General features: G+C 39.2%; 1 protein-coding gene and 1 long non-coding RNA gene across 5 annotated transcripts; both read right to left on the minus strand.

Moving 5' to 3' along the window:
• Positions 1-345: 345 nt before the first annotated feature.
• auh (AU RNA binding protein/enoyl-CoA hydratase) lies at positions 346-27,026 on the minus strand. The gene is made up of 10 exons (XM_008423822.2): positions 26,739-27,026; positions 18,893-18,960; positions 18,306-18,393; positions 18,031-18,117; positions 9,312-9,404; positions 9,150-9,206; positions 8,834-9,021; positions 8,683-8,733; positions 2,820-2,867; positions 346-1,615 (listed from the first exon to the last, which is right to left on the minus strand). The coding sequence occupies exons 1-10, from the start codon at positions 26,938-26,940 to the stop codon at positions 1,538-1,540; spliced, it is 960 nt and encodes a 319-aa protein (XP_008422044.1). The 5' UTR covers positions 26,941-27,026; the 3' UTR covers positions 346-1,537.
• Positions 22,451-25,348, minus strand: LOC103473517 (uncharacterized). 4 transcript variants are annotated; one of them, XR_001777159.1, is made up of 4 exons: positions 25,228-25,348; positions 24,834-24,994; positions 24,555-24,664; positions 22,451-23,675 (listed from the first exon to the last, which is right to left on the minus strand). It is a non-coding gene; the product is annotated as an uncharacterized LOC103473517 (long non-coding RNA). The 4 variants fall into 4 exon arrangements; XR_001777158.1 differs by having other exon boundaries at positions 24,555-24,622; positions 24,834-25,348; XR_001777157.1 differs by having other exon boundaries at positions 24,834-25,348.
• Positions 27,027-27,191: the final 165 nt, after the last annotated feature.

Genomic DNA, 27,191 nt, shown 5'->3' on the forward strand with positions numbered 1-27,191 from the left:
TCTGCGGGACAGTAAGATAATTCTAGAGCAATAATTTGGGACAGATGAAATGAAGTATAGAAATATAACTTTGAAAAAGCTCATTTCCACCACTGTTTTCAGCATGTTGTAGAATTTTATGATGTCCCAAAAATCTCTGACATTCTAGATTAGTTAGTGATTAAATTATATAAGCAATGTTAGGAAGTTGGTAAGGAAATGCTGCAGTGATGGGAACCAAACAGTGTCTTCCTAGACTATGAAGATTTTAATATTTCTGTGAAAAGTCTTGGATATAAACTACACAATAATGTCACCATGAAGAAACCACACATTTAAACAAATTGTTTCTTTGAAAGCAGCAAAAAGGATCAGGCATTTCTATTAGACTTTATTGCAGCTGCTATACATGGACAGTCTTCACATGGTATGTGACTCATTAATTCAAAAGTTTAGCAAAAGCAGTTTGAAACTAAAACAACAAAAAACAATACCAAGGAATAATAGAAAAGAAAAACTAAAGTTCTAAATTACCTGGCTTGTTTCATGACAATCACCCACAACCTCTACTATTACATTAGGCGTTTTCAAAACACAATCTTGAAAATATGGTTATTATATGGCATTATAATTTTGGCACTAAATAGGAGAGACAATTTAATTATATTCAAATAATTTCCAGCAAACTGAAGCAACAGCTTTGCTTGAAAGACCCAAGATGTACATACATAAAGAAAACAATGAAACCTTGTGAGCTGTAAAAACAACATAAGCCTCATGTGTTAGTACAGTCATGGAAAACAGAAGGTCCAGGATTACAATACAAAAATAATGTCGTGTTTGCCAGGTCGGTTCTAAACAATTCATATCTAACCTAAAATGTACAAAACTGAACTCCAGATGGCAGCTTATCAGTTTTGTGAAAAATCATGTACTAAGTTTGCAATAAAAATGTACACATGAAAGACGTGTACTTTCTATTTACCATTTCTGTACGCCATAAGTTCCCAATTGTCTAAAAGTAGACGTGTAATTTGTTGAAGGAAAACAAATATCACATGCTATTTTCCAAGAAAATAAAATAAGGTATACCTATTGCTGAACTCAGAATGTATGGACAATTTAAATGAACTAGTTTGTTAATCAACAATGGTTGTTGTAAAATTTTAAAAGAAGAAATTGCATTTGAATAAAAAAAAAAGAAAAAACATCCCCACAAAGACATACATTCCCAGTTTTAGCTTTTTAGGAATTTTTCAAAGACAGGAATATGAATTCATGAGAAGCTAGTGGGCACAGCCAGAGATTGACTTCCATCAGTACCAACCATGTGTTCTATCATGCAACAAAGTCCTCCAGACACAGTGCAGAGTAATGTTTCACTGCACACACCTTTACTTGAAATTACAATGGCATGTGTTATGATAAAAAAAAGTCTTTATTGTAATTACCGCACTCTTTCAAGTCAAAGTCTTTGCAGTGAAATAGTTTGGTTGTTCAAAGCTGTGGGAATTCATTAACTTTTGGAACAGAAATTCTTGAAATGAATCGTATGACCTCACTCCCCCTTGTAATGAGGTCGCCTCTTCTCCTTAAAAGCAGCCAAACCTTCCAATCGATCTTTTGTTGGGATCACCTACAAAATCATAAGTACAAGAAACAATTTGCACTTCTGAGGTTTGTCTCACATCTGGTTTTACAGTGTAAATATTTGTATATGGTCAGTTGTATAGCTTAAAATGCCCGTATTTGTTTTTGCCCGTGTGTGGACAAGGCCTAAGAAACCAAAAAGGGGGGGAAGCTAATAGCTAGTCATATGAATGCAGACTTCAGTTGTGTAAAACCCAAAATGAAAATACTAAAATGTTTATATATACTAACAAATATTTTACAAGAAACTGTTGTGCTTGGTGCCGTTTTGTTTAGTTGAACGATGATCATGTCCCTATGTGAAGTTGCATTGACTGAGCGCACTCATTAGTTGACTTTGCTAAGAATGGAGTAAACTTTTGAATTTCATGCCAGTTGTAAAGTACCACTGAAGATGGTACACTATGTTGCCAAAAATGTTCGCTCACCTGCCTTGACTCACATATGAGCTCAAGTGACATCCCATTCCTAACCCACAGGGTTTAATTTGACGTCGGTCCTCCCTTTGCAGCTAAAACAGCTTTAAATCTTCTGGGAAGGCTGTCCACAAGGTTGAGGATTTAGGAGTGTTTATGGGGATTTTTGACCATTCTTCCAGGAGCACATTTGTGAGGTCACATACTGATGTTGGACAAGAAGGCCTGGCTCTATCGGGTTGAAGTCAGGACTCTGTGCAGGCCAGTCAAGTTCATCCACACTGCCATCCATGCACAGTGCAATCAGACAAGTACCGTTTTCCTGGCAACTGCTGAACTCATCCGTCAGTTTACCAGACAGAGAAGCGTGATTCGTCACTCCAGAGAACGTGCCTCCACTGCTCTAGAGTCCAGCGTCGGCAGTTTTACAAAACAGCATCTGACGCTTTGCATTGCTCTTGGTGATGTATGGCTTGGATGCAGCTGGTTACCATGGAAACCCATGCCATGAAGCTCCCTGCACACTGTTCTTGAGCTAATGTGAGCCACATGATGTTTGGAGGTCTGTAGTGATTGATTCTGAAGAAAGTTGGTGACCTCTTCATACTATGCGCTTCAGCATCCACTGACCCTGCTTTCTCAGTTAACGTGGCCTACCACTTCATGGCCGAGTTGCTGTCAATCCCAAACACTTCCAGTTTTTTATAATACAGCTGACAGTTGACTGTGGAATATTTAGGAGGAACTACAGAAACCCAATTATACAACACTCACCTGAGCATAGCACGCCTCTTCGATTGCCAAACCTGTAGATAAATCCACCTGAAAGTGAATAAGGCATTTGTCAGTGAAGTACACAAGAAACCTGAAACCATTTTGCTTCAAATGTTGTCCTGGGTCGATGTCAGGACAAATACTACAATGATGTATGGCAGAATCTAAACAATCTTTTTGGACACACAATAACCTGATGTGATTCCTTGACCTAACAATCCCTTGACTACAAAATGATGAAAGGATATTCTATTTCAACTGATACCAATATATTGTTTAAATTTGACACCTGTTCTGGGTAAATTCAATACATTTTGTCAAATTTAACTCCCTATTAAAGTTCTAAATAAAACATTATCAAAAAACATGTGGTGTGTTTCCTCTGTAGTATGAAGTTTGAACGACATATTTAGGGTTGTGTTCATACTAATTAAGTTTAGTATGCATGCATCTTTGTTACGGCCCTGGGCCTTGAAGGCTGGGCTGCAAGTGTCTTGTTGTCCGTCTTTGTGCTCCTCCCCTTTGCAGGTGTCTCTGATCCGGTGATTGGGAGTGCAGAGTATTTTAACCTGGCTGTCTCCGTCTTCTGTGTCGCTTGTCGCTTCAGCGTCCACTCTGCCGCTGTGATGTTTGGTGGCCAGGCCTCAGCTCCCCTCCTGTTGCACTTTTGAGTTTGTCTTTGTTTTGGCACTTCAACACTTCCATATGCACTCATACAACACATCCAAGCATTTGCATTACACCACTGATACTGATATCCACAATCCATTGTCGTTTTTGTTAATAAATATTAATTTGTATGCACTTTATCTGCGGGCAGCATGGTTTCACGTTTTTGTTACGACCCTGAGCCAGCCTAAGAAGGGAGGCCCAGACTTCCTTCTCCCCAGCCATGACCATACATGAGGGTAGGAACATAGATTGACTCGTAAATCAAGAACTTTGCTTTTTGACTCAGCTCTGTCTTCACCTCAACAGACTGCAGCTTCACTGCAGACGCTGCACCAATCCATCTGTTGAGCTCCAGCCCCATTTTTCCCCTCATTCGTGAACAAGATCCTGAGATTCATTTCTAATCCAACAAAGTTAAAAAACATTACTTTATCATGATAATGATAAAGTTTGTAATAATCTTCACTTCTGCTTTGCATTGTGAACTGGTTGTTTGAATCAACTTTTTGGGGGGCAAAATGAATGTGCATAGCTGAACATAGAAACATCAGTAGCCTACAGGCTACTTGTTAAGCTTAAGGTGATGTATTGATATTAGCTAGTCATCTTTTAGCTAACTTTACCTGCATCCAACAGCTTTACTCAACTCAGTCGATTAGTTTGGGGAAAAAACTGTGAAACGTTCTTTGCGTTTTGCTGCCATGATTCTAACACACCTGCGTAGCTCTGCACAGCAGCAGCAGGTCTCCTTCACSACACACAGGCGTAAACCCAGCGAGAGCGTCGTAGCGCTCATGTTGCGTTTAAAGGCGGCTCGGAAAAACAGGTTACCACATGTTAACAACGGATTAAACAGTTTTAACTGATAAAAGTGACAGAGGACACAGATATGGGAAGTGCGGAAGCCCTACTGTATCAAATTGACAGAAGAATAACAGAGTTGGCCATTCTAAGGTAAAAACCGAGCGCATACAGCGTTCAGGGTTTTTTCTAGATTATTAGATTAGATTATTTTTCTTCTTTTGCTCTTTCCTTTGGATTGTTATTTAGCTTGCATTTCTTTAATTTCTGTAAAGCACTTTGTATTGCCTTGTCAAGAATGTGCTATATAAATAAAATTACCTTTACCTTTAAGGCTCAGCACCAGAGTTTTCTAGAAAAATATTCAGGTTTTATTTTGTGGTTTTAAGAAATAAAGAAATACTTTATTTTGTTTTACTGTCAGCTGCAGTAGCCCCTCTGCTCTCAGCTCCCATACAGAGCTGTCGGTGTAAATGACTATTTGTATTTTTTTGTATCCTCATCTATTTAAGAGGTATTTGTTGTTTTGCGGCCGATGCTTTTATTTTGAAGGGGCTTAAAAGGACAATGTTGCCAAGTGACTGACACAAAACTGCAGACAATAACTGACAATTAACTGCTTGGACATGGTGCACAGAGTCGAAGTGAAAAGGAGATAATTAAGGTCTAGACAATCAGTTGACGCTTGGTTGAGGAGGGAACAAGGTGAGTGTTTTGATGAGTGGATTGTATGTATTGGGTGTGATGTTTATGTTTTGCCATTAGATGGTGTTAATATTTGGTTAACCGTTGAAACAGTTGAAATATGTTTTATTTTATTTTATAATACAGGAATGTTAGAGTTAAATAAGTATAGGCTATGTATTGTAAACATAATTATAGTAAATAATTCATAGGTTAAGGTAAAAGGTTAGTACATTGAGTTACTAATGGTATTTTATTTGTATATTTTGTAGCTCTTGCGGTGTGTTCATGTACAAAGGCTGTTGAATAAAGAAACGTGAACCATCAGTTTGAGAGACCATCCTTTCAACCGGGACGCTACAGTTGGCTAGTGGTAATGCTCAGCCGCTCGTTTCAAACTCTTCTTAATAAAGTAAGAGTTAGAGAGCTAAATATAATTGAAATATTGGCTACCTTTGACATAAAAAGGATCTAAGTCTATGAAAGCAAAGCAGTTTTGCTAGTTTTGATTTCCAAGGCATAAGGTGGCAGTTTATTATGATTCAGCCAAAGTACTGAAATAACGAACTGCAGTCTGAAATTTATTGTTAATGTGTTTCTTCCTATTGAGCAGTGAAAGTAAATAAAATGTGTAACATGTCTTTTGCTTTAAGTATTTACTTACTGGAGGGTTTTGTTGTTTGTGCTGCAGAGCTAACAGCTAACAGCTAGCTCCTCACTTCAGCGGCTCTAATGGAGCCTGTACCGGTCAGCGCTGCTGTTGCTCCTCCTACACTTTGGACTGAACCATTGCTCTAACAATGGTGGCGTGGACCTAAAAATATAATTCTTATTTTTTTCTTAGACGAAAGGCATATTTATTTCGTTTTTTGTTTCTACTGCCTTTTTAATACTAATATTGTTTAAATACAAAGGTTTATTTCATGATTTCTTTGTGGGGGACAATTCTAGAATTTTCCAAGATTTGGGGTGTCCAGATTATCTGTCTCATAAATTGCTACGACATCGTGACAATTCAAGGTTGATCCGATTTATGAACGCTAATTTCGGCCAGCCGTTCTCAAGCTCCCTCCTCCTCAAGGGCTCGGAGGTTCACTTAGGGACTGTCAACAAATTTCTGAAAAAAACACTCCTGTCAAACACAGTTGGTCACAGTGGCCTTGAGACCAACTGGCAAAAAAGTAGTAATTCATGCTTTTACATGACACACACTACCCTCTATTAAAATGTCCAGTCATATTCAATATTTTAAATAATTTTAATATTAAATAATGTTTTCTTCAATAGCTTCCATATTGTGTGCAACATTGACTAGAATTCAATGTGTAATTGTACTAAACTGTATATATGAGGCATGTATGCATTTTTATTCTATTTTAACTAAATTCTTTTTTTTTACCTCGTGTAACTCATCTGTACAGACTGGTAAAGCAATTTCACACTGATTTTGACTCAATAGGTCACATGACCTAGCTATTGAAGAGAAATGCTCAATTTAAACTAATAAATAAATAAATAAATAAATAAATAAATAAATAAATAAATAAATAAAAGGTAAAAATAATAATAAATTGCACCGAGCAACTGTGCGAGACGTAAACGCCCCACAACATCTGATGCAGTGACGTTGGTTCCAAAGYTCTATTGGCCAATAGTAGAGGAGCTGGACATGGAAGGCAGCTCTCCTCATTAACATAAAGATGCACACAGAGGCAATGACAAAAGAACAAGGGCTTGTATAAGGAAAAGACAAAACAAAATATTTACTTTTCTTGACAAAATCGCATGTTTATAGGAAATGAAAAGAGAAAATATATACATTTCTTTACGGAAACTCATGTGTAAGGACAAGGAAAAACTAAATATATATTTATGCTTTTATGTCTTCTGTCAGTTTTGGTCCTCCATAAAAATTTTTCATGTTTTAATAAAGCAGGCTTCATAATTTTCTGCCGTCAGATTGCAGGCTTTTTTTTTTCCTCAGCAAAAGATGAACCACACGCCACATGTGAACAGGGTGCGTTCACATGTAGGGGGGAAATGTTATGACAATTTTAAGGGCCTTGATGACAGGGGGCCCTCCACAAAATAAAATTACAGAAATGTAAAAAAATAATAAAATAAATAAAAAAATCAAGGCCCTGTCAATTACTGTTAGCTTAGCTACAGACTACTGTTCGCCTCCATAGCATTTAATGAATTAAGGAAAAGAAATACCAAGATATTCATATATTTAACTTGTCCTTGTACCTCTTACCACACTTAACAACAGATGAGTCAGTCAGCAGCAGCTCTAACCCATGATACCAGCATAAACCCTCTTCCTCCCCCCGTCCCAGTAAAAAAACTGAGCAAAACTGTGTCCAATGACAACCTAGTTAGCATCATTCCAGGAAATCCATAGGAATTTCTCTGTGTCTTTTCTCTTTTCACAATTACACAACAAAAACACTATTTGCTGCTGACAGAAATTCAAACAATCTTCATAAAATGATCCAAAAAAAAAAAAAAACAGCCTCCTGTGTGGACTGCAGCTAGTCCACAGTTTTATCTTAGCTTACGTTTAAATTACAGATACAGGTTGCCACGTCCCTCCTGACCCATGATCTAAGTGAAATTAAAGCTGCAGTATGTAACTTTTTTTTTAAATATTTTTTTTACATATTTGTTGAAACTGTCATTATGTTGAGAGTATGGCATGAGAGATAATTTGTGAAAAAAATATTTCCTCTGCCTTCTCCCAGTGCTATCTAGAAACAACCAATCAGAGGCAGGAGGTGGGTTTTAGCGTTGTCAATCACAATCTCATGTGCCTGCTCATCCTCCCTCTTCCTCGCTCCCTCCCCCTCAAACTGAGAATACTAGGTTTAGTTAGCATAGCCACCAATGACTGCAGATAAACAGTTTTCCTGTAACAATAAGTTGTTTCTCCATCATTAGCACATTTAGCAGTGAGTGAATGAGGTTGATTGACAGCACTAAGACCGTCCTCCTGGTTCTGATTGGTTGTTTTTGGTCAGAACGGCGCATTACTTTAGCAAACAATAGTAGTTCACGGAGGAGGTGAAGGAGATTGATTTTTCACAGATTATCTGTCTCATAGCAAACTGTCACAACATTGTGACAACTTTAACAAAATATGCAGATAGACTCAAGAAACTGTAACAGGAGTTGCACGGGGGGGGGGCTCAATTTAAGTTTTTGCCATGGGGCCTAAGATTCCTGGCGGCGCCCCTGCATGTGAACGCACAGATGTGCCCTTTTAAATTTAAGGACCCAATGCCATCTGTAAACATTCCCATGCCACATGATTTTGCAATCATTAGCAAAAATAGCACTGTTTCTGAGACACTGGGACGCAGCTACACTGTGATCACTTATGTTTCTTTTAATTCATATTCATTTTGTTGTGCGTCTGTGGGTGAAGATAAACGTTTTTGTAATTTTGATAAAAACTAGTCTCGAGCCGACCTCAACCCATTTTGTCGAATGAGACAAAGACCAAGACATAACAATCCAAGACGGTCCCGAGCCCTCCATCCCTGATTGTTTGATCAGAGATGGAGATTAGTCTAAACTAATCTTGATTGTTTTACAGCTAATCTGACATCTAACTATTTTTCCCAATACAAACTTTTGCCATTAAGCATACATATTTATACTGGACTTTGATAAAGTTAGTACTTAAACAATTACTATAACTCACCTGTATTCCTTGGTTGATTGCTAGTTTTGCCATCCTAACTGCAATTGGACCCTGTAAAGTCAAAAGATTTAAAATGACAACACTTTCACTTAGTCATGCATCTGATTCTTTTCCAATTAAATATACAAGGTTTAACTCATTGCTTGAGTACCTGAGGGTTGATCTGACGAGCAAGTTCAAGAGCGTAGAGATAGGCAGCATCTCCACTGTCATTCTGCTCTACGGAATGATTAACTAGTCCCAGACGACTTGCCTCTTTTCCATCCACTATTCTAGCAGTAAATATGAGTTCCTTGGCTAGAGACACACCAATAATCCTTGGGAGACGTTGTGTTCCACCTACAAAAAGTACATATGAAAAATGGAGCCTGAATATTACATGATCAAAATGGCAGCCAACTCTTTTTTTTTTTAATTTCAAGTCCTCTGGAAAACCAGAAAAACTAAAAGTAGAAATTCAACCTCACCTGCTCCGGGAATAATAGCAAGCTGTGTCTCAACTAATCCCATTTTTGCACTGCTGGCTACAGAAGTAAAGGAGAAGAAACCAATATGCATTTTTAAACATATATACATGTACACCCTTTTTTTGATTATGTGTCTTTGTAGCTTCAATGTAAAAGTCTTACAAGCAATTCTTATGTCACAAGCAAGGGCCATTTCCAAACCTCCTCCTAAGGCAGCCCCATCAACTGCAGCAATAGTAGGTACTGAAAGATGATCTGAAAAATAAAATAAATTAATAAACCCCCAAAAAACTGATGTACAGCATAAGAATTCCATAGGTTAATAATTAACCATAACACCAATATTATTTTTAACAATACATTGTCCATTCAGGAAATGACACCACAGAAACTAACAAGGGATGCATGATGCATTAAAGCCTATTTGCCATTGTCCAGATGCACTTTAGTTGATTTATGTCTGGTTCGATTCTAGCCAATCGGTTCCAAACTCTTTCAAACCTACTAAGTGAAGTGCAAACTTATTTCATCCAATCTCCCCTACACCGACTTCACAGAAAAGAGAATCTCAAATTGAATTTGTTAGTTTGCGACCAAAGACCAGACTGAAACCAGCAGTTTTAGAGCTCTCAATTTTTTTCTTTATCTCCAGCTTCACACACTTCAATCTATTTCACAGCATGTCATGCAGTGAAACAAGAGGGAGAATCTCCCTCTCATCTGAACCACCTGGCCTTTTAGGGATTGGCTTCCACCAGGACTAATTAGAGGGGTGGAGACATTTACATTTCCAGAAAGAAAGAACAAAGATTTGTACTAAACTATATTCCTTAAAAATTGTTTACACAGTTACAATCAACTCAAACAAAGCAAAAAACAAAAACAATCTGGATGCAACCAAATTTAAAGCCGCAAGCGGCATTGGAGGCCCTCGCAGCTCAGCGCCGCTCCGGCCTATTTGCCACCGCGGGGTTCATGCACCACCACTCTGTTGCCACCGCTGACGCTCTGGCGTACTTCTCCCAGCCTTGATGTTTTATGGCGAATGGCCAGATTTGAGGCTTGGCCACGCCCACATGCTTTGCCATAGAAAAATTCCTTTGATAACTTTTGACCCTCAATGCCTCAAGACTGTGCTGACCGAGTTTGAAGCCTGGAACTGGAAAGCTCTAGGACGAGTTCACCCAGATACGACATCAACGAAAAAGACAAAATGGTGACTTTGATCCAAAATGGCCGACTTCCTGTTGGGTTTGGACCATGGCTCCAAGAGACTTTTTTGTAGGTCCTGACAAGTTACACATGTGTACCAAGTTTCATAATTGTGGGATAAAGCATGGCTGGGGGCTGATTATTTAAAATATTCTAGGGGGCGCTGCGGAGGAATTAGGTCACGCCCACCAAATTTTCCACTGAATTCCTGTCGGGCAGGGGGACAAGGATCGATCTCAGTGAGTTTGGTGCAGCTGGACTAAAACATGTGGAATCTAGAGCCAAACGTATGACGGTGGCGTGACCTGAGACTTGGCCGCGCCGCCATGGCCACGCCCTCCACTGGAAACTCTTGGCGCTTTAAAGCAAGTGAGACCAACTTGTTATGAGTCATCTGACAGCAGATCATCTTGATTAGGTCAAGAGAGCCAGAGTTGTATCTTTCCAAGTAAAAAAAACTCACTTCCTGTTCTGGGGGGGCGGGGCTTAGATGAGGTCTGACTATGACGACATAGGATCGTCAGGCATCCAACCAGGATCCCTCATAGCAGGTTTGGTGCTAATTGACCTTTCTATGTGAAAGTTGTAGCGGCTGGTTTTCTGTGGCGAGTACGCCAACTTCGGCGCCCTGGAACGTCCCCTCAACATGTACGAAAACTCACCGTTTTGATCACTTTTAATGCCACACCCCTTAATTGCATCCTGACCAAAAATGAAGCAGATAGGTAAAAATCCCTAGGAGGAGGCCAAAATTTGACCTTTGACCCAAAATGGCCACCTCCCTGAGCATTTTAGGGGGTACCTCCAAGAGACTTTTTTTCTTGATTTGGGAGATCTACCTACATAACAAATTTCAGATCTCTACGACCTACGGTTTCCCCCAACTCACGTTAGGGGGCGCTGTAGAGCCATTTGGCCACGCCCACTTCGGATTCCACCAGAATCCGAAAATTTTCGTCGGGGGACAATTTTGGGTGAAGTTTGGTGAGTTTTTGAATATGATAAAGCCCACAAATAACCCCGTGAAGTGACGGAAAAATAATAATAAGAAGAAATCCTGCGATTACAATAGGCCTTCGCCAGTGCTTCGCTGCTCGGGCCTAATTAAAAATACATCTCTCCTCTTTCTCAGACAATGGATTTTCCCAATGAGGCTGATTGAAAACACCAGGTCCTTGTCAGCACTGCTCATGGGCGCGCTTCCATGGCAACACATGACCAGGTGACCTCAAAGACAAGATGACCAAAACAAGCAAACAAATCAAGCCACTTCCCCCAAACACAAAACACATCCACCAAACAAATTAGAATACCGTATTTTCCGCACTATAAGGCGCACCGGATTATAAGGCGCACCTTCAATGAAAGGCTTATTTTAAAACTTTTTTCATATATAAGGCGCATAGAATAGACGCTACAGTTAGGGTTGCCACCCGTACAAATGTGGATGTGTAATAATAAAGAAGTTGTCCCCGAGTACTTTATATAGTAGGCTGCCCCAGTCATTGTTTCACTCACGGTGTTGGTGTTGCGATATTGTGCCCAACTGCTTTCTGGGTAACACAGACCAACCGACACGCTGCCGCCGCAGTTTCTGTCTCTCGTCCCTGCCCCCCCCTCCCCTCCTTGGTTCGCGAGGAGAGCCTTCCGCGACTGGGCTACACATTAATGTGTATACACTGGGTTACCTACATGAATTCAGTTTATTGTCTAAACTCTGCTCTCATGCATATTGGTGTTGGCTGCACAGAGGCACAGTTGACAGAGCTGTTTGCCTTGCAGCAAGAAGGTCCCGGGGTCTTTCTGCATGGAGTTTGCATGTTCTCCCTGTGCATGGTGGGTTCTCTCCAGGTACTGCGGTTTCCTCCCACAGTCCAAAAACATGACTGTCAGGTTAATTGGCCTCTCCAAATTCTCCCTAGGTGTGAGTGTGTGTGTGGTTGTTTGTCCTGTGTGTCTCTGTGTTGCCCTGCGACAGACTGGCGACCTGTCCAGGGTGACCCCGCCTCTCGCCCGGAACGTTAGCCCGAGATAGGCACCAGTAACCCTCCTGACCCCACTAAGGGGACAAGGGTGTAAAGAAAATGGATGGATGTTGATGTTTGATTTTTAGGGTTGTTTCAGGAGTTATCAAAAATAATTTTCCAGAGAACAAAAAAGCAATGCGAATAGAAATTATTTTCACAGGCGTCTAAGAAAAATGCAATGAATGGACATTCAACTTAAAATTGGTAGGCCTAATAGCAGCCAATCAGAGTGGAAAAAATATTCTTGTTCTGTGCCATTTTTCTAGTTAAATATGACACAAAAGGACCAGATAAGAGATGTTCAACATGCCAGTTTAAATTTTGAACTGTTTGCAAAAAGACTGAGCTCTGCAACATTAAAACATGGACAGAACTCCAACTATGTCAATCATAGCTCTTCTTCTCTACAATGTTTCTGTGAGTTTCTGGTGGTGCAGCTATGTGCTGCCTTCAGGAGAATGGGACATCAGAGTAACATTCATAAAATTTCACCCACATGGCATTTATTGTGCAAACCAGAGGAAAAACAAAAGTTCCAAATCCTTTTAATGCCATACAGATATGGGACAGGAACATGGATTATATCTTTATATAGACCTGTCTATTGATTTATAGATTAATAGTTTGTTGTTCCGTTCTATGTCACGGTTCTGTTTCAGGGTTTTGCGCAACGTGCACATCGTCTTTTTTTTTACCCCATGAGGCGCGGAGTTGTCGGGAAGCTAATATCAATGGAGAAAAGCAGACTGATGTAAACCTTTTAGTTCCGGTATTCTAATGATTAAAATTCAAAAGTGCTGTGGTGCTACCGTTCCATATCAGATCACGCTCTCTATCGTGGTATCACCCATGGAGGAATTTCTTTATTTAAATTGATTCATTTTTCAGAGGGATACAAAGTGAGGGTATCGTGATTTTAGTAATTACATGTTTATAAGAGCGTTTTTCTGTTGTCCTTCCATGGAAGCGGGCAGCTTTCAAACGGAAATAAAACACTTTTAATATAAGTTGCTGCTTTGGCATGATCACAGAACTGCAAAAACATGTACAAAAATACCAGACAAAGTGAATCACAGCAACGTCATCAGCTGGTGTAACGCTGAACTGATGCGGTGAAGCTACCAGTAGCAGGAGCGGAGCTGCGCCAAAAGCTAACAAACACTGAAGAGAAGGAGAGCTACCATCGATACTGTTGCAGCCAAGCCTGATTTAATGTTACACAATACAGTTTTAACAAGTTGCTCAAAGTCTAAACTGGTATTGTTGTGCATTTAAGGTGTAAAGTTACCTTCAACCAAACGCCCCCCTTTGGTAAAAATTTCCGCCAGCGCCCCCTGCCGTCCTCTGAACGCAACCGTTGCGAAATGCTGCTCTAAATAGTAGAATCATGTGCAGAAGTTGGACATTTAAAGAATAAAGATGCTTTCTGTCCATAAAAGAGCATTCACCGAGTGAGAATGGCTTGACTGAAGGATGACTGCAGCTGGACCAGTACCGCACGGCTCCTTCTTTAAGTTTTGCTTAAAGAAGGAGCAAAACGTAAAGGACTAAAACACTAATAAATTAGTGTTTATTATGGAAACACTAATAAGCCATCATCAACATTTCCCAGCAGATCAATATGATCAATCGCTCCCTCTGAATCCTTCCATTGGCGATGTGCCACAATTACATTGTGCCGTGTAATTGTGGTTTGCGCTGCTACTAATGTACGTTTGATTGTCCACACACCTTGTTTGGAGTTAATCTGCAGATCCAACCCTGTTTTCTTTTCTTAGTGAGAATGAAATGACCCCATAGATGCATTTCATGTGCTTCAGCACACAGACCAATGCGTTACATCTTTATGAGAAAAAAACTGAGGAAAAGTACTATTTACATTAGGGTGAAGTTTTCACGTCCTTTTATTTTTATTTTCTTTATTTTGTGTGCATGTTAGGTTATTGTCTGAGGATAAATGCGGTTCAGTTTCATTGTTTACGTTTAAACAATAAAATATTAAAACCATGAAAAAAACATTGGGTTTGATGCTTCTTGGTCTAAATAACTGAATGTCGTCAAGTTTTAGTGTATTTAAGTGAGTTTTGACGCTTTGTAGTTTGATATTGTCCACAGAAAAAGTTTACGTGGCTGCCGCACATTTTCACACCAGCGAAAAAGTGTGCGTATATTTACGCACACTTTGACGCAAAGTTAATTTTTATACATGCTGACTTGTGTGTAAAATATGGCGCCACACATTTTTTTGCACACGCACTCTTTATGTATGAAGCCCCTGGACTTCACCAAAGCGCCCTTTTGACTGCTGTGCATAGCCCGGTCCCATCCACGCCCTAAAATACTCAGATCTGTGGTTCCAATTGGGCTGGCCAGACAGAGTTGGTTTGAAATCAGCCGTTGATAGATGCATCGACAGTGTCGAGTCATCTTCCAGATCTCTCTGTCAGAGGAGGGTTACCCAACTTTTATGATGTCTGTCATTTTGACAGTCTGTGTCAAACATTTCTGTGATAATTCATTCTTACTTGTAAGTTTTTTTTACAAATTATAATAATGTCATATTCAATTGCACTGTATTTCATTATGTCTAAAAAGTATTCAACAAGTTGAATGGAGAATCCACATCATGCCATCACACATCAAGCAGATAAATAAATGAAACCTTTTTCTCCACAATGAAAAAAAAACAACACTGCCTGTGGTCCCAATAACTATATATATAAACAATAAAATTAAATGATTGCATTTAAATCATGAGCTATTCATCTATAGTGGCTTGAATTTATATAATCTCACAACTTGCTTTTAATTGAATTTTAATTAATTATTGTGTCACCTCACACACTTTGCAGATAACATTCCTGGTCTGACTGTTTAAACCCGAACCACATTCAGATAATCAAAGTTTTTGCTCCCGTCTTTTTAAAACCCTCCTATTAGTTGCGGGTCAAATTGACCCGTTTCAAAGTTTAACATTTTTTTAAAAATAGTTAGAAGTATTTTTTCTGCATGAAACTTTTTCTATTTGTCTTAATAGGTGCACTCTTTGTATAAAATGAAAATGGTTCATTTTACACATTTGCAGCCCCCCCTGGGTCTATTTGTTACATCGATACTGTTCGGGTCAATTTGACCCGGTATACAAGTTGAAGGGTAAAAAGGTTAAAAAAATGTCCAATTCTATTTGTTTCCTTGTACCTATGAGACATATTTCACCACACACACACACACACACGCACACACACACACACACACACACGCACACACACACACACACACACACCCACACACACACACACACACACACACACACACACACACACCTAAACACGCACACAAAACCCTCTCTTTCACTATTCTCTTTACTTCACTAGGAAGCTGCCAGAAAGCAGGTGTTCATACAACCTTTGACAGGAACCTTTTCTGTTCCCCTGGACAAACTCCACCCACACTGAGTGACACTCAGTAGAAGTGGTGGGGAACATAAATACTCTCTGCAAGGGAGTCCTAAACACATTACACACTGAAGGTACATGTGATATCGTCACTGTCAGAGATCAGGAAAAGAGCCGCAGGGAAATAAAAAGATGAAAACCCTGGAAGCTCTGGAACGTCTTGTTGATCATCCAGGACCGACTAGGAGGCAGAAACTCACATTACAGACATCAAGTCAGTCTTTGAGCTACTCAGGCCTCGTGTAATAAAGGAAATCATTCTTGAAATGATAAGTCTAAAAGGAAGGCGAGTTTTTGGAGAGAACTGGAAGGAGCTGGACCAAATGCATTTACATGCATATTTGGGGGTGTGTGTGTGTGTCCTCATTCTGACCACAATTTTCAAGTCAAAGAATGAATCAACAGCCAGTGAAATATTTCGGGCCATAATGTTTCTGGAGACTTCTCTCCAGAGTAATCCAATTTGACAATCGATGGACAAGACAAACTAGCAGCTAATAGATCAGTGTTGAACACGTGGGTTGTAACTTCCTCTGTTCTATAACCCAGGCCCTCATGTCACAGTGGATGAAAGGCTTGTGGCATTCATAAAGATCACCGCTGGCATTCAGAGGTCGCTGCTCATTTAGGCAGTATATGCCTTCCACACCAGCTAAATATGGCATAAAAATCTGGGCAGCATGTGATGAAAAACCCAGTTATGTTTTGGACATGCAGGTTTAAACTGGAAAGCCAGCAGCAGGATTATCTTTAGGACTCATTTATCTTGATTTTAGTCAGCGGGTCAATTTGACCCAGAGCAGAATAGTGTCTGAAGTTCAATTAAAAACATCACCCCTTCAAAAAAAAATCTAAATGTAATATAAAAAATTTTACAAAAAATCCCTTTCAAGAATAGTTAGTGTAATTTTGTGTTTAGGTTTTTTCAGTGGGCATAAAAATTTGAAAATCAAAATTTTTTATGTCCAAATGAGTAAATTGTCGTCATTGATCCTTTATTTGTGAGAAATATAAAACATCATTGCACAAATATTGATTGAAATAGTTAATATTGGAGTTAATAATCAGATATAAAAAAGTTTTGGAGGAATTTTTTGATGTCTGACACTGTAGCATGACTAAACACTCCCCGGGTCAAATTGACCCACGAACATTATTGCTGTACGTAAGAAACGAACATAACAGGAGGGTTTTAACGAGCTCCTCTCTTGCACTCAGCCATGCTGCTTCCTGCTAGCTCTCCGCTTGCTCTATGGTTTGAAGGCAGCCGATTGTGTCATCAACAAGCATTACTACGGTTAGCTGGTAGAACACAGATCTCCATCATAGCTCAAATTTCTATAGTTTCTATTATACATATGGTATACAATAATTTGTTCAGATCCAACCATATTTAAACATTTCTCCAATTGAAGTGATCAGAAGTCGGCAGTGCTCTCGTTCCAGTGGGAGAATTCCCACAAGCCGCAGCGGGAGTTCAGCTGCACCAGACAGCAGTCCAGGTTGGAGACAAATGAGAATTTTGTGAACGATTTACTTAAAAGGTAAATCATTCCTTTTAAGCTGATTTAATTATTTTCCTCAGCGGCTTCCTCTCCGACAAGCGAATACAAAAGGAGCTTAATGGGTCAATGAGTAACAAACATCTAGATTGATGGCCTTTGCAGCTTCAGCAGGAAATTCATTGATAAGATGGTTCTCACTTTTGAGACAACATTCTACAAATACAACCTGGTCAGTTATTATTTAAACAAATGTATTTTTTGAACATAGGATTCTGCTTTTCTGTTCTACGTTTGAATTCATAAAATGCTGCTGCATTTGGTGGCACTCTGGGGAAAATAAAAGCTTTGCTTGCAGCTGAAAGTAGTTTGTGTGCCATAAAAAACTTAATTGGTTGTTGTTTTGTCAGTTAGCTGCTTCTCTTGGCTTCAATAAAGCATTATTAATGTAATTAAAAGAGTAACTCACGGGCAAAATAATAAAAAAAAGCTCTTAAAAAAAACAACCATGGAATGGCTCAGCCTATCATTGATGGTCAATAAATTCATGCAGTCACCAAACTTTGTCCGATACAATTTCTTTGGAAAATTTCTAGTTCATCTAGTTCTACTATATTTATGATAGGACACTGGTGCCAAACTATATCATGAAGAGGAGCAAATAAACTACCTCTGACGTTCTTACCCAGCTCTGTGATGAGGGCTCTTGCTTTTGAAACAAACGGTCCCACCTCACTCTGATGCATCTTTGCCCTCTCTTTCAGATCTGCACCTATACGCAGAAACAAAATCACAGCATCAAGTTTGTGTCTTAGCCTCCTGTTGCAAGATGAACCATTAAGAGCCATCGGCTGTGGTTTCTGAACATAGCATTCTTAAGAACAAATAAGCACTTATCACATAACTTTTACACAAAACTTTACATCTAAAGGTAAAACAGCATAGCTCCCAAGAGCATACCTGCACAGAAAATACCAGGAACCAAGCTGGATAAAATAACACTGCGCACTTTGTTATTCTTCTTAATATCCTCTACAGCCTCAAACATCTGGAAGAAAAAGTTTGACAACATAAATACAAAGACAACAAAACAAAAGCTGATATATTACAGAAGATGTGTTCCATTATCCAAGTCTGTAAACCTAATGTGATGAAACAGAGCAAACTAGAACGGACTTTTCCAAAAACAGTCCATGTTACACATTAACAGTAACATTACATGACTGTTAATGTTGCATCATTAACAGACATGTAATAATGTAACATCATTACATCTAATGTAATGAGTGTAAAACATTGAGTGTAATGTTTTACACTCAATTTAAACAAGGCATCAAACGAACATTATCAAGGAAAATATCGCTTTGTGAAAACCCCGTCAATGGATGCCTTCAGATTTCAAAAGTAGCCTTAAAGCACTAATCCACAAAAATATTAAACATTAAGAAGTTTATCAAAATAACTTAGAAATTATTTAATGAGAGTCAAGTAATTCTAAAATGATTTTTAAAAAACAGAAAGGTAAAAAGAATAAAAAAAATACATACCATGTTGACAAGATTTTTGCTTATGGAGTTTTTGGCTTTTGGTCGATTTATCCCAACAACAACAATTCCTGAAATAGAGATGCAATATACTGATATAGTTAAGGATGGACAAATATATAAATTTCATTCTGAAATTCATGTTCAATATTCATTATTATTGTAATGGAAGATAACTGATCATTTTATATTTCCCTTTCAACAACATAAAAAGACAACAACGCCACACGCATTGCTTCTCTGCTTTAGTAAAACTAAACAAAAAACACAAAATACTATGGTGCATCACTGTCTCTTAACCAAAAAAATACCCTATGACAAGACCCCTAACCCTCCTGAAACACAAATGGCAACAAGATGGAAAGACAGTGGTTGTTAATATCAGCCCAGTTTAACTAATGGAGCCAATACCGAGATGTTAAAAATAGACCAACATTGGCCAATATTATATTTAACACGTGAGATACTCAACAAGATGATGTTGTCAGGGCTGGAAAAAAATCCTGAGACTGAAGTTTTTTCCATGCTCAGGAGGGGAACATGAGGCAGGGTGTCATGTATGCAACACATCTCTAACACAAAACATACAATAAGGGGCAGTTTATGGAATAGGGGGCTCCTGGACATACAGTGACTGCCTTGTGAAAGTATTCGGCCCCCTTAAACTTTTCAAACTTTTGCCACTTTTCAGACTTAAAACATAAAGATCTAAAACTTTTATTTTGTCAAGAATCAACAACAAGTGGGACACAATCGTGAGGTGGAACGAAATGTTTGGATATTTTAAACTTTTTTTAACAAATAAAAAACCCGCAAAGTGGGGCTGCAATATTATTCGGCCGCCTTGTGTTAATACTTTGTAGCACCACCTTTTGCTGCAATTACAGCTGCAAGTCACTTGGAGTATGTCCATCAGTTTTCCACATCAAGAGACTGAAATTCTTGGCCATTCTTCCTTGCAAACAGCTGGAGCTCAGTCAGGTTAGATGGAGAGCACCTGTGAACAGCAGTTTTCAGCTCTTTCCACAGATTCTCGATTGGATTCAGGTCTGGACTTTGACTTGGCCATATCTTTCTAAGTAACTGTTTAATAAAATATTTGAAATACAATTTAAACGATGCGATCATTACCTCCCAGAAAGTGGGCGTTACAAACTCTGGCATTGTTAGTTTCTGCACCTCCTGCTGGATCGGCCCAAGGTATAAGCAAACTAAGCAGCCGCTTAGGGTCCCAGGGTCTCTAAGGGGCCCCGAGTGGAGCCAATTTTTTTTTAACGATTTCTGTGTCATTATAACAACACCACAAAATGTCATTATTAAGTGATTTCTTTTTACAATAACACATAAATATGTGTTATTGTAAAAAGAAATCACTTCTTTTTACAATAATGTAAAAAGAAGTGATAATGTAATTTCTACATACATTATCAAATGATAATGTATGTAGAAATTATAATTTTTATGGACAAAAACAAAAGAATTAATTGCTCTTCGGGGCCCGCTGGTAGCCGTGTAGGTCATGCTTCACCGGTAATATGAGCTGCAATGTACAGTGCAAACGTCCAAAGCTCCGGTAGAAGATAACTTAGCAAAAGAATGTTGTAAAAAAACGGCTTATTCTTTAGGGAGAGAGAAAAGAAAGAAGAATAAAAAACAGCCAAGATAAAGGTTTGTTTTCATGCGTCTTGGTAATGTAATATTTATCAAAAAGATTTGTGCTTGATAGCGACCTTGAACAGTCCAGTTCAACAGCTAAACATTTATGCTAGCATCTTTGTGTTTGTGTGAAACTGAGTCTTAAATGTAAATGAGTTGATTCCCGTGGTTGGCCCTGGATGTTTCTGAGTTTTTTTGCTTCAAACCAGCGTGTTTGAAAAAGTTTTATAAGAATAATTAAAACTTCTCAATGTTTGACATTACCTAGCAAAATATTTTTACGTCAGGCTACATAGCTGCTACATTAATAAATCAATGAGCTACTCTAAGTCATAGTTGGTGATATGTTGTTTGCTGCTGAGCATAATCATTTATCTTACATCAGCTTCTAAGATATGCGAAACTTTTGTTAAAATTATTTGGATGCTCAGAATCAGTCCAGTACCAATCCACATTCTCAGGGGAGAAAGACTCACCTGGTATAAATAACATTTTTAGCTATTGGAGATACATTTAAGAGAAATTAATTTAATCACAGTATGTCATGAATATGTGTGTGTAAGTATTGCATTTTAAGTTGGGCTGCACCGATTGCCGATTACTGAGCTTTAAAAAACCTGCAGATTTTGATTTTGGCTAAAATCTTCTTTTTTTGTCCGAAATGTCACTAAACATAAGAAAGTCATTGAGTATGCCACAGTGGGGTGAATATTATTAACTCCAAATGTGCAGACATGACCCGGTGGACCGGTCCGTCAGTCAAACTTCTCACTGCAGAGCAGAAGAGGACAGAGGCTAATTTTAAACCTTTCCTGAGGAAGATAGGATCAGGGGATGGACCTTACCAAGCTCCGCCCAGAAACGCCCTCAAAAATCCCACATGGCTGCATGTCTCACAAACAAAGCATCGCAGAGCTTAGTTTCTATGTAAACATGGCGTCTTTCATTTGGACTGACTCTCTGCAGAGTATTTCTGAGTTGATTACTGTAGCATTTCTGCCGGATTTTCACAAAATATCAGCCATGACAATGGACAGGGAAACCAACAAGTTCATGTCATCTTTTTTGGACGACATCAAGGTGTTTGATGCCTCCAACATTGTGCGCGACACAGCGAAATGCTACCGGTTGATGAGGAAAACAGCAGATCCTCAGGCCCTCAGCATAAATATAGCTGTGGACAAGATCACTGATCTTGCAAGGCTGTGTAAGTCGAGCATTCATGGTTTTGAGGGTTACTTTTGAAATTAGTGATTTCTGTTGTTGGCAAATGTTTGAGTGTGCCTAGGCCTGATACACTGTACTTGGTGCTAGCGTGGCTAACACGATTACAGTTTAGTAAAAAGCCTTTTCAGGTAAAATAAAATCTTTAATGTATGTCAGAGACGGTACACATTGCATATTGATCTGTTCAGCTAACGTAAGACTGTGYAACAGACAGGCTTCAAGGTGTAGAAGTTGTATCGGTACTGCCATTATGCTGTACTTAGCTAAAAGGTTTTCATAATGGATGCGTTTATTATTGACTTTCTTTTTTTCAGACTTGGGGGTCATTGTTCACACATTGTAGGCCTCCTTAAGACCTGACAATATTTCAAACTTCTAAATTTTTCCTCAATCGCTGACCGACTGAGCTGCACCATTATGCCACAAGCTTGGGGAGCACCATTGGCTCTGGGTTTGAGGATTGAACCCGTGCCCATCAACCACCTCACTCTGGTACGACACGTGACTAACTGCAAGCGCAGACCAAAGGAATGCAGTTTGGACGTGAACAAAAAGTATGCATAGTCTTTTACTGATTCAGCTTTGAAACAAAATTTATAACAAAATAATTTTATGTACCCTTGTGTTGTTTTCCGATTCAGAGTGTAACTACAATTGCATGCATGCAAACAAAGCAAACACATTTAAAAAAATGTATTTTAATTACCGTTGCAAATTTGACAGTTCTCAAAATACATTTCCATTGTATTTACAGGGTGATAAAGGTTGGGAAATGTATATTGAACTATCTCTGCAAACAAAACTTGTGTTACTGTTCTTACGTTTTGTTTAAAACCAAGCCCTAGAAAAGTGTCAAGTAGCAACACACAGTCCATATTCTGTTTAACTTTGGAAATAATATAGCAGGAATTGTACAACCAACAATCTTGAAATCTTTTATGTGATAAATCAGTTGTTCAATGTTGCACTCTGTGTCTTGCTATTTTGTCAGTTAGTGCAAGATCAGCCTGAGACAACTGTTTGTCTGCTGAGGCAAAAGGTGGTATGTTTACGGACAAACCAAGGGCATTTATCTCATCCTTGATTGTAAACCCTTTGTCTGCCATGACACAGTCACCATTCTGAATATAACCAACACCCTTCAGTTGTTATATTGTTTCATACAACCCACTTTCTTTTGTGATGGTCTTTTCTGAAATTGATCCTGTGAATAATTCTGATGTGAACATTAAAAACCCCCAAGAGTCACAAGCTACGAGTGCCTTGAATGTTGTGGTAGACTTATAATCGCTATATAGTTGACATTGCACACCATGGGCCCAGGGGGATTCTGTTTTTAATTCTGTTCCATCAATAATAACTAAGGTTGTAGGGAAATTAGCTTTGAAGTCTTTTGGCATGTTATCTATTATAGTTTGTCTATGGGGCCAGATAGAAACAGTGTACAGCTTTAGATATATAATGTCAATCCAAGTGTTAAATACTACACCAGCTGACTGTTGTGAAATGCCGAAGTGTGTTGCTAGATCGGATAGACCTAAGTTTTGTCTCAGTCTGTAAATAGTCAGAAAAAGCCCATTTTCCGTTGACATTTCTCCAATATCATTTCTGTTTCCAACATAAATCAAAGTCTCCCTCTTTGGCAAGAGAAATGTAAATAGTGACAAGAAAAGCACTAATGTAACTCCTGTATAATATAAAAACAGATTGTTTCTGCCATTCTTCTCAGACTCTGCAACATTTTCAATACAAAACTGTTTTCGTTTCCGTTCTTGTTGTACGGCCGTCTTCTCTTTCTGTAGGTGTGTTTCTAAATCTTCCACTTCTGCTTTTAAGCGACTGATTTCTCTTGTTGCCATTTCCAACTCTGCAGTCAGTGCCAGCATATCCAGCGGTGAAATCTCTGAAAACAAACAAACAAAAAAGGAATTTACATATCTATATATATGATGATAATGTTCTTTTTTGTTTCAGACAAGGAACTTGAAGGCAGATGCGACAGCAGTCAAACAACAGTGTTGCAAGACACATGTCACAAATAATCCACCAGTGGATCTTCCAGAAAAATACAAATCTATGAAGGACATTAATATTTGTGAAGATCCTGTGGGACTTGAAGCTCGAACCAGAGGTCAGAGTAAATGTTCTGAGTGGTTTGAGGCAAGGAAAAAAAGGCTAACAGTGTCAAATTTCCATCAAGTCATGGTCAGAAGAGCAAAGGTCACAGACAAGCTTTTAGAGACAATTTTTAATGTTAACTCGGTTTTAGCCCCTTCACTGGATTACGGGCGAAGAAATGAGCCCTTAGCAAAATCGAAATGTTTACAGACTCATCAGGACCGGCACTTGCACGAGTGTGGCTTTGCGGTCAGTAATTGCTTTCTTTTCTTAGGTGCTTCACCCGACGGCAAAGTATGTGATGGTGGCCAGTCAGGTATAATAGAAATAAAGTGTCCATATGCCGCTTGAAATTCCACCATTTTGGATGCATGCATGCTACCCAACTTTTGCTTAGAAATGCAACAATGTGGTTGTGCTCAGCTGAAGAAAACGCACATGCACTATGCTCAGGTTCAAGGTCAACTTATGATCACAGGATGTGATTTTTGTGACTTTATTGTTTTCACTCACAAGGGTCTACATGTAGAAAGAGTGTGGCCTGACACACCGTTTATGGAATCCATGTTAGAAATTTTAGCCGCTTTCTATCGAGATCATGCTGTGCCTTATTTGAAAAACATGTAGGCAATAAAAATTGACGAAACTGGTTATGCTCACTTACACTGTTCATCTGCTTGCACCCCTATCCCTTTGTCTGCATCATTGTTCACCGCAGCATCGCAGGTATCCCTGTAAATATTTCAGAACATTCACTGTGATCTAGATGACATCCTGTAAATAATTGAAATAAAAGCGATTGATGTTCCTGCATCATGTTCATGTGATGTAAGAGGATATTGATAGTAGATGTTCATAAGTTTTTGGAAAATGTGAATTGTGACACATGATAAATAATAAAGTAACTTTAAATCAGAACTGTGTTATAGGTGCGTATACTTACAAGCTCTCTGCTCCAATCCGTGGTCTCTTGTCTCGACTGTCTTGCCTACTTGAACTTTCTGATGCTCTTTTTCTTGCAGGCCTTGCTTTATGCACTCGGGCTCCGTCTGCAGGTGTCGGATAAGGATGGGACGCTGTTGGCCCATCCCCGCCGACAAAATGCTAATAAACAAATAAATAAATTGTAATATATATATTTATTGCAATACATATTTATCATAGATACTGAAACAGTTGGTAAAATAGTATCCCACTCAATTAAATCTACATGTTCCATTCAGACTACAAAATGGATAACACTACTGAAGCTGTATAGCAGAATCTCAAATGGATAAACAATCACTCAAAATATCTCCATTCACTAAACACAAAGAAAGCAAAGCAATAATACTTACACCAGCAGACACTCCTTTGTTCTTATTGATCACTACGGTTGAGATGCAAATGTGGTCGTGCACAAGCTTTGATCCAAGCAAGGCTTTCCATTTCAGATTTAGGAAATCTGTGAATTTTAGTTCCACAAATACGATCAGGATACCTGACATCACCTGTACAGATTCCCCACTGACGGTGGAGAACCATTCTTTTTTGAGTCCTGACGCAAAAACTTTCTGCCGGTCTGCTAGTCCACAATGTACATTAGCATGTGTTTACTACTGTAGCTTGAGTTTGTGAGACGGTCACACACGTGGTAGCTGCATTGTGACGTGAAGTGGGCATTAGCCAATGAAACGCGACCCCTGTGGTAAGGTTAGGGTTAGGGTAACCCTAACCCTGGAAACAGAGATGCAATAAGTTTATAGTAGGTATGCAAATGATCTAATTGTCTGACTATTGATTCCAGCAATCCACATTGTTAGCAGAGATAGAGGGCCCAAAACCAAATTTTGCTTAGGGCCCCATGGAAGCTTGGGCTGACAAAAAGAGTAGGGATGTGAAAAACCAGCCCCATAAAACCCCTCCGTTTTGTGGCTCAACCGTCATAAAGCAGAAAAGCTTGGTCTGCAGGTCTGTCCTTGCTACTGCCTCATAAATTAAATCTCCCTATTGGTCTCTTGCATTAAGCAGAGAGATTTGCAAGGCAGCGGAGTGGCTCTCTTCATGCAGGGCTGGCCCAAGGTGATGGGGACTTGGGTAGAATATGATTTATAGCTGCTCTGCATATCAAGAACATCAGCATCACTAACCGTGATTAGATATAGATTTAGTGAAGTCTGTGAGAGGGTTAATTGGCCAAGCTTTAAAATAAATCAGATTATTTGCTGTGATGTATTTGTGAACAAACTCAGCTCAAACACAATTACAGATAGCACCATATTGTAGCCACGTAGCCCAACAATCAGGATTTCCCCCAGTGAGTGAAGCCAGTAGACCGCCAGGCTTCACTTGCACCGCCAGGCTTCACTTGCACCGCCAGGCTTCACTTGCTGGAGGAATATCAAATACTTATTTTCTCCAATTGACACAGGAGGTCCAAAGAGATAATAACTCTATCAGGAAGTAAGGTGATGTAACTTTTTCCTAAGTTAGAAATGTTTTGTAGATATCTTGGGTTTAAAAAAAGGCATTGTTGTAATTAAATCGCTTTCTCTTACAGAGATTAAAAAAAACAATCTTTTGAAAGACCTTAATATTTAATGATGTGTGCTTATTTTTCCTCATGACTGACTGTAATTTTTATTTTTGTCACTAAATATAAACTACTGCCTTTAAAATAGGAACATCCTGTCACCAGGAGGTGTTGCTCCGCCGGAGTGATGAAATATGTTTTTAGTCACCAGGCAGTTTTTCATTCGGTAAGGAAGGATCTATCGGATGTACTTCACATTTTCGGTGTGTCAAAACTGAATAATGTGAGACATTAAATACTATTACCAAAACGTATCAGCACCGGGGAACTACGTACCCGCGTCTTCCCCATCCAGATACCGGACCTTCAGGTCGTCCCTGGAGTCATAACTGTATTGCCGTGTTGTGAGGCGACTGGAACAGCAAACTCTCTGCTGTCGCCAGCAAATGTATGGGGCTGTCACCGCGCGCGCTCTGTTCCGGTCCACGTGCACTCTGGAGGTTAACCACAGGGACAAACGTCCCACTGCAGCAGCCATGACCGTGAACTACAGAGGAGGTATTCTTCTTCTTCTTCTTCTCCTCTTCTTCTCTTCTTCTTCTTCTTCTTCTTCTTCTTGTCCTCCTCCTCCTTCCAAGTACACCTCGCTGCAGCATGCAGAAAGGGGCGGGGACGGACCACTGTCAGCCTCTTACCTTATATGGAAATGGGACCATTGCAATCCGGAAGTGAAGGGGGCGCTAGTGGCGCTATTTCCTGTACCAGCCGCGTTAATAATAATAATAATAA

The sequence above is a fragment of the Poecilia reticulata genome, linkage group LG12 (genome assembly GCF_000633615.1).
Source record: "Poecilia reticulata strain Guanapo linkage group LG12, Guppy_female_1.0+MT, whole genome shotgun sequence".
Lineage (NCBI taxonomy): Eukaryota > Metazoa > Chordata > Actinopteri > Cyprinodontiformes > Poeciliidae > Poecilia > Poecilia reticulata.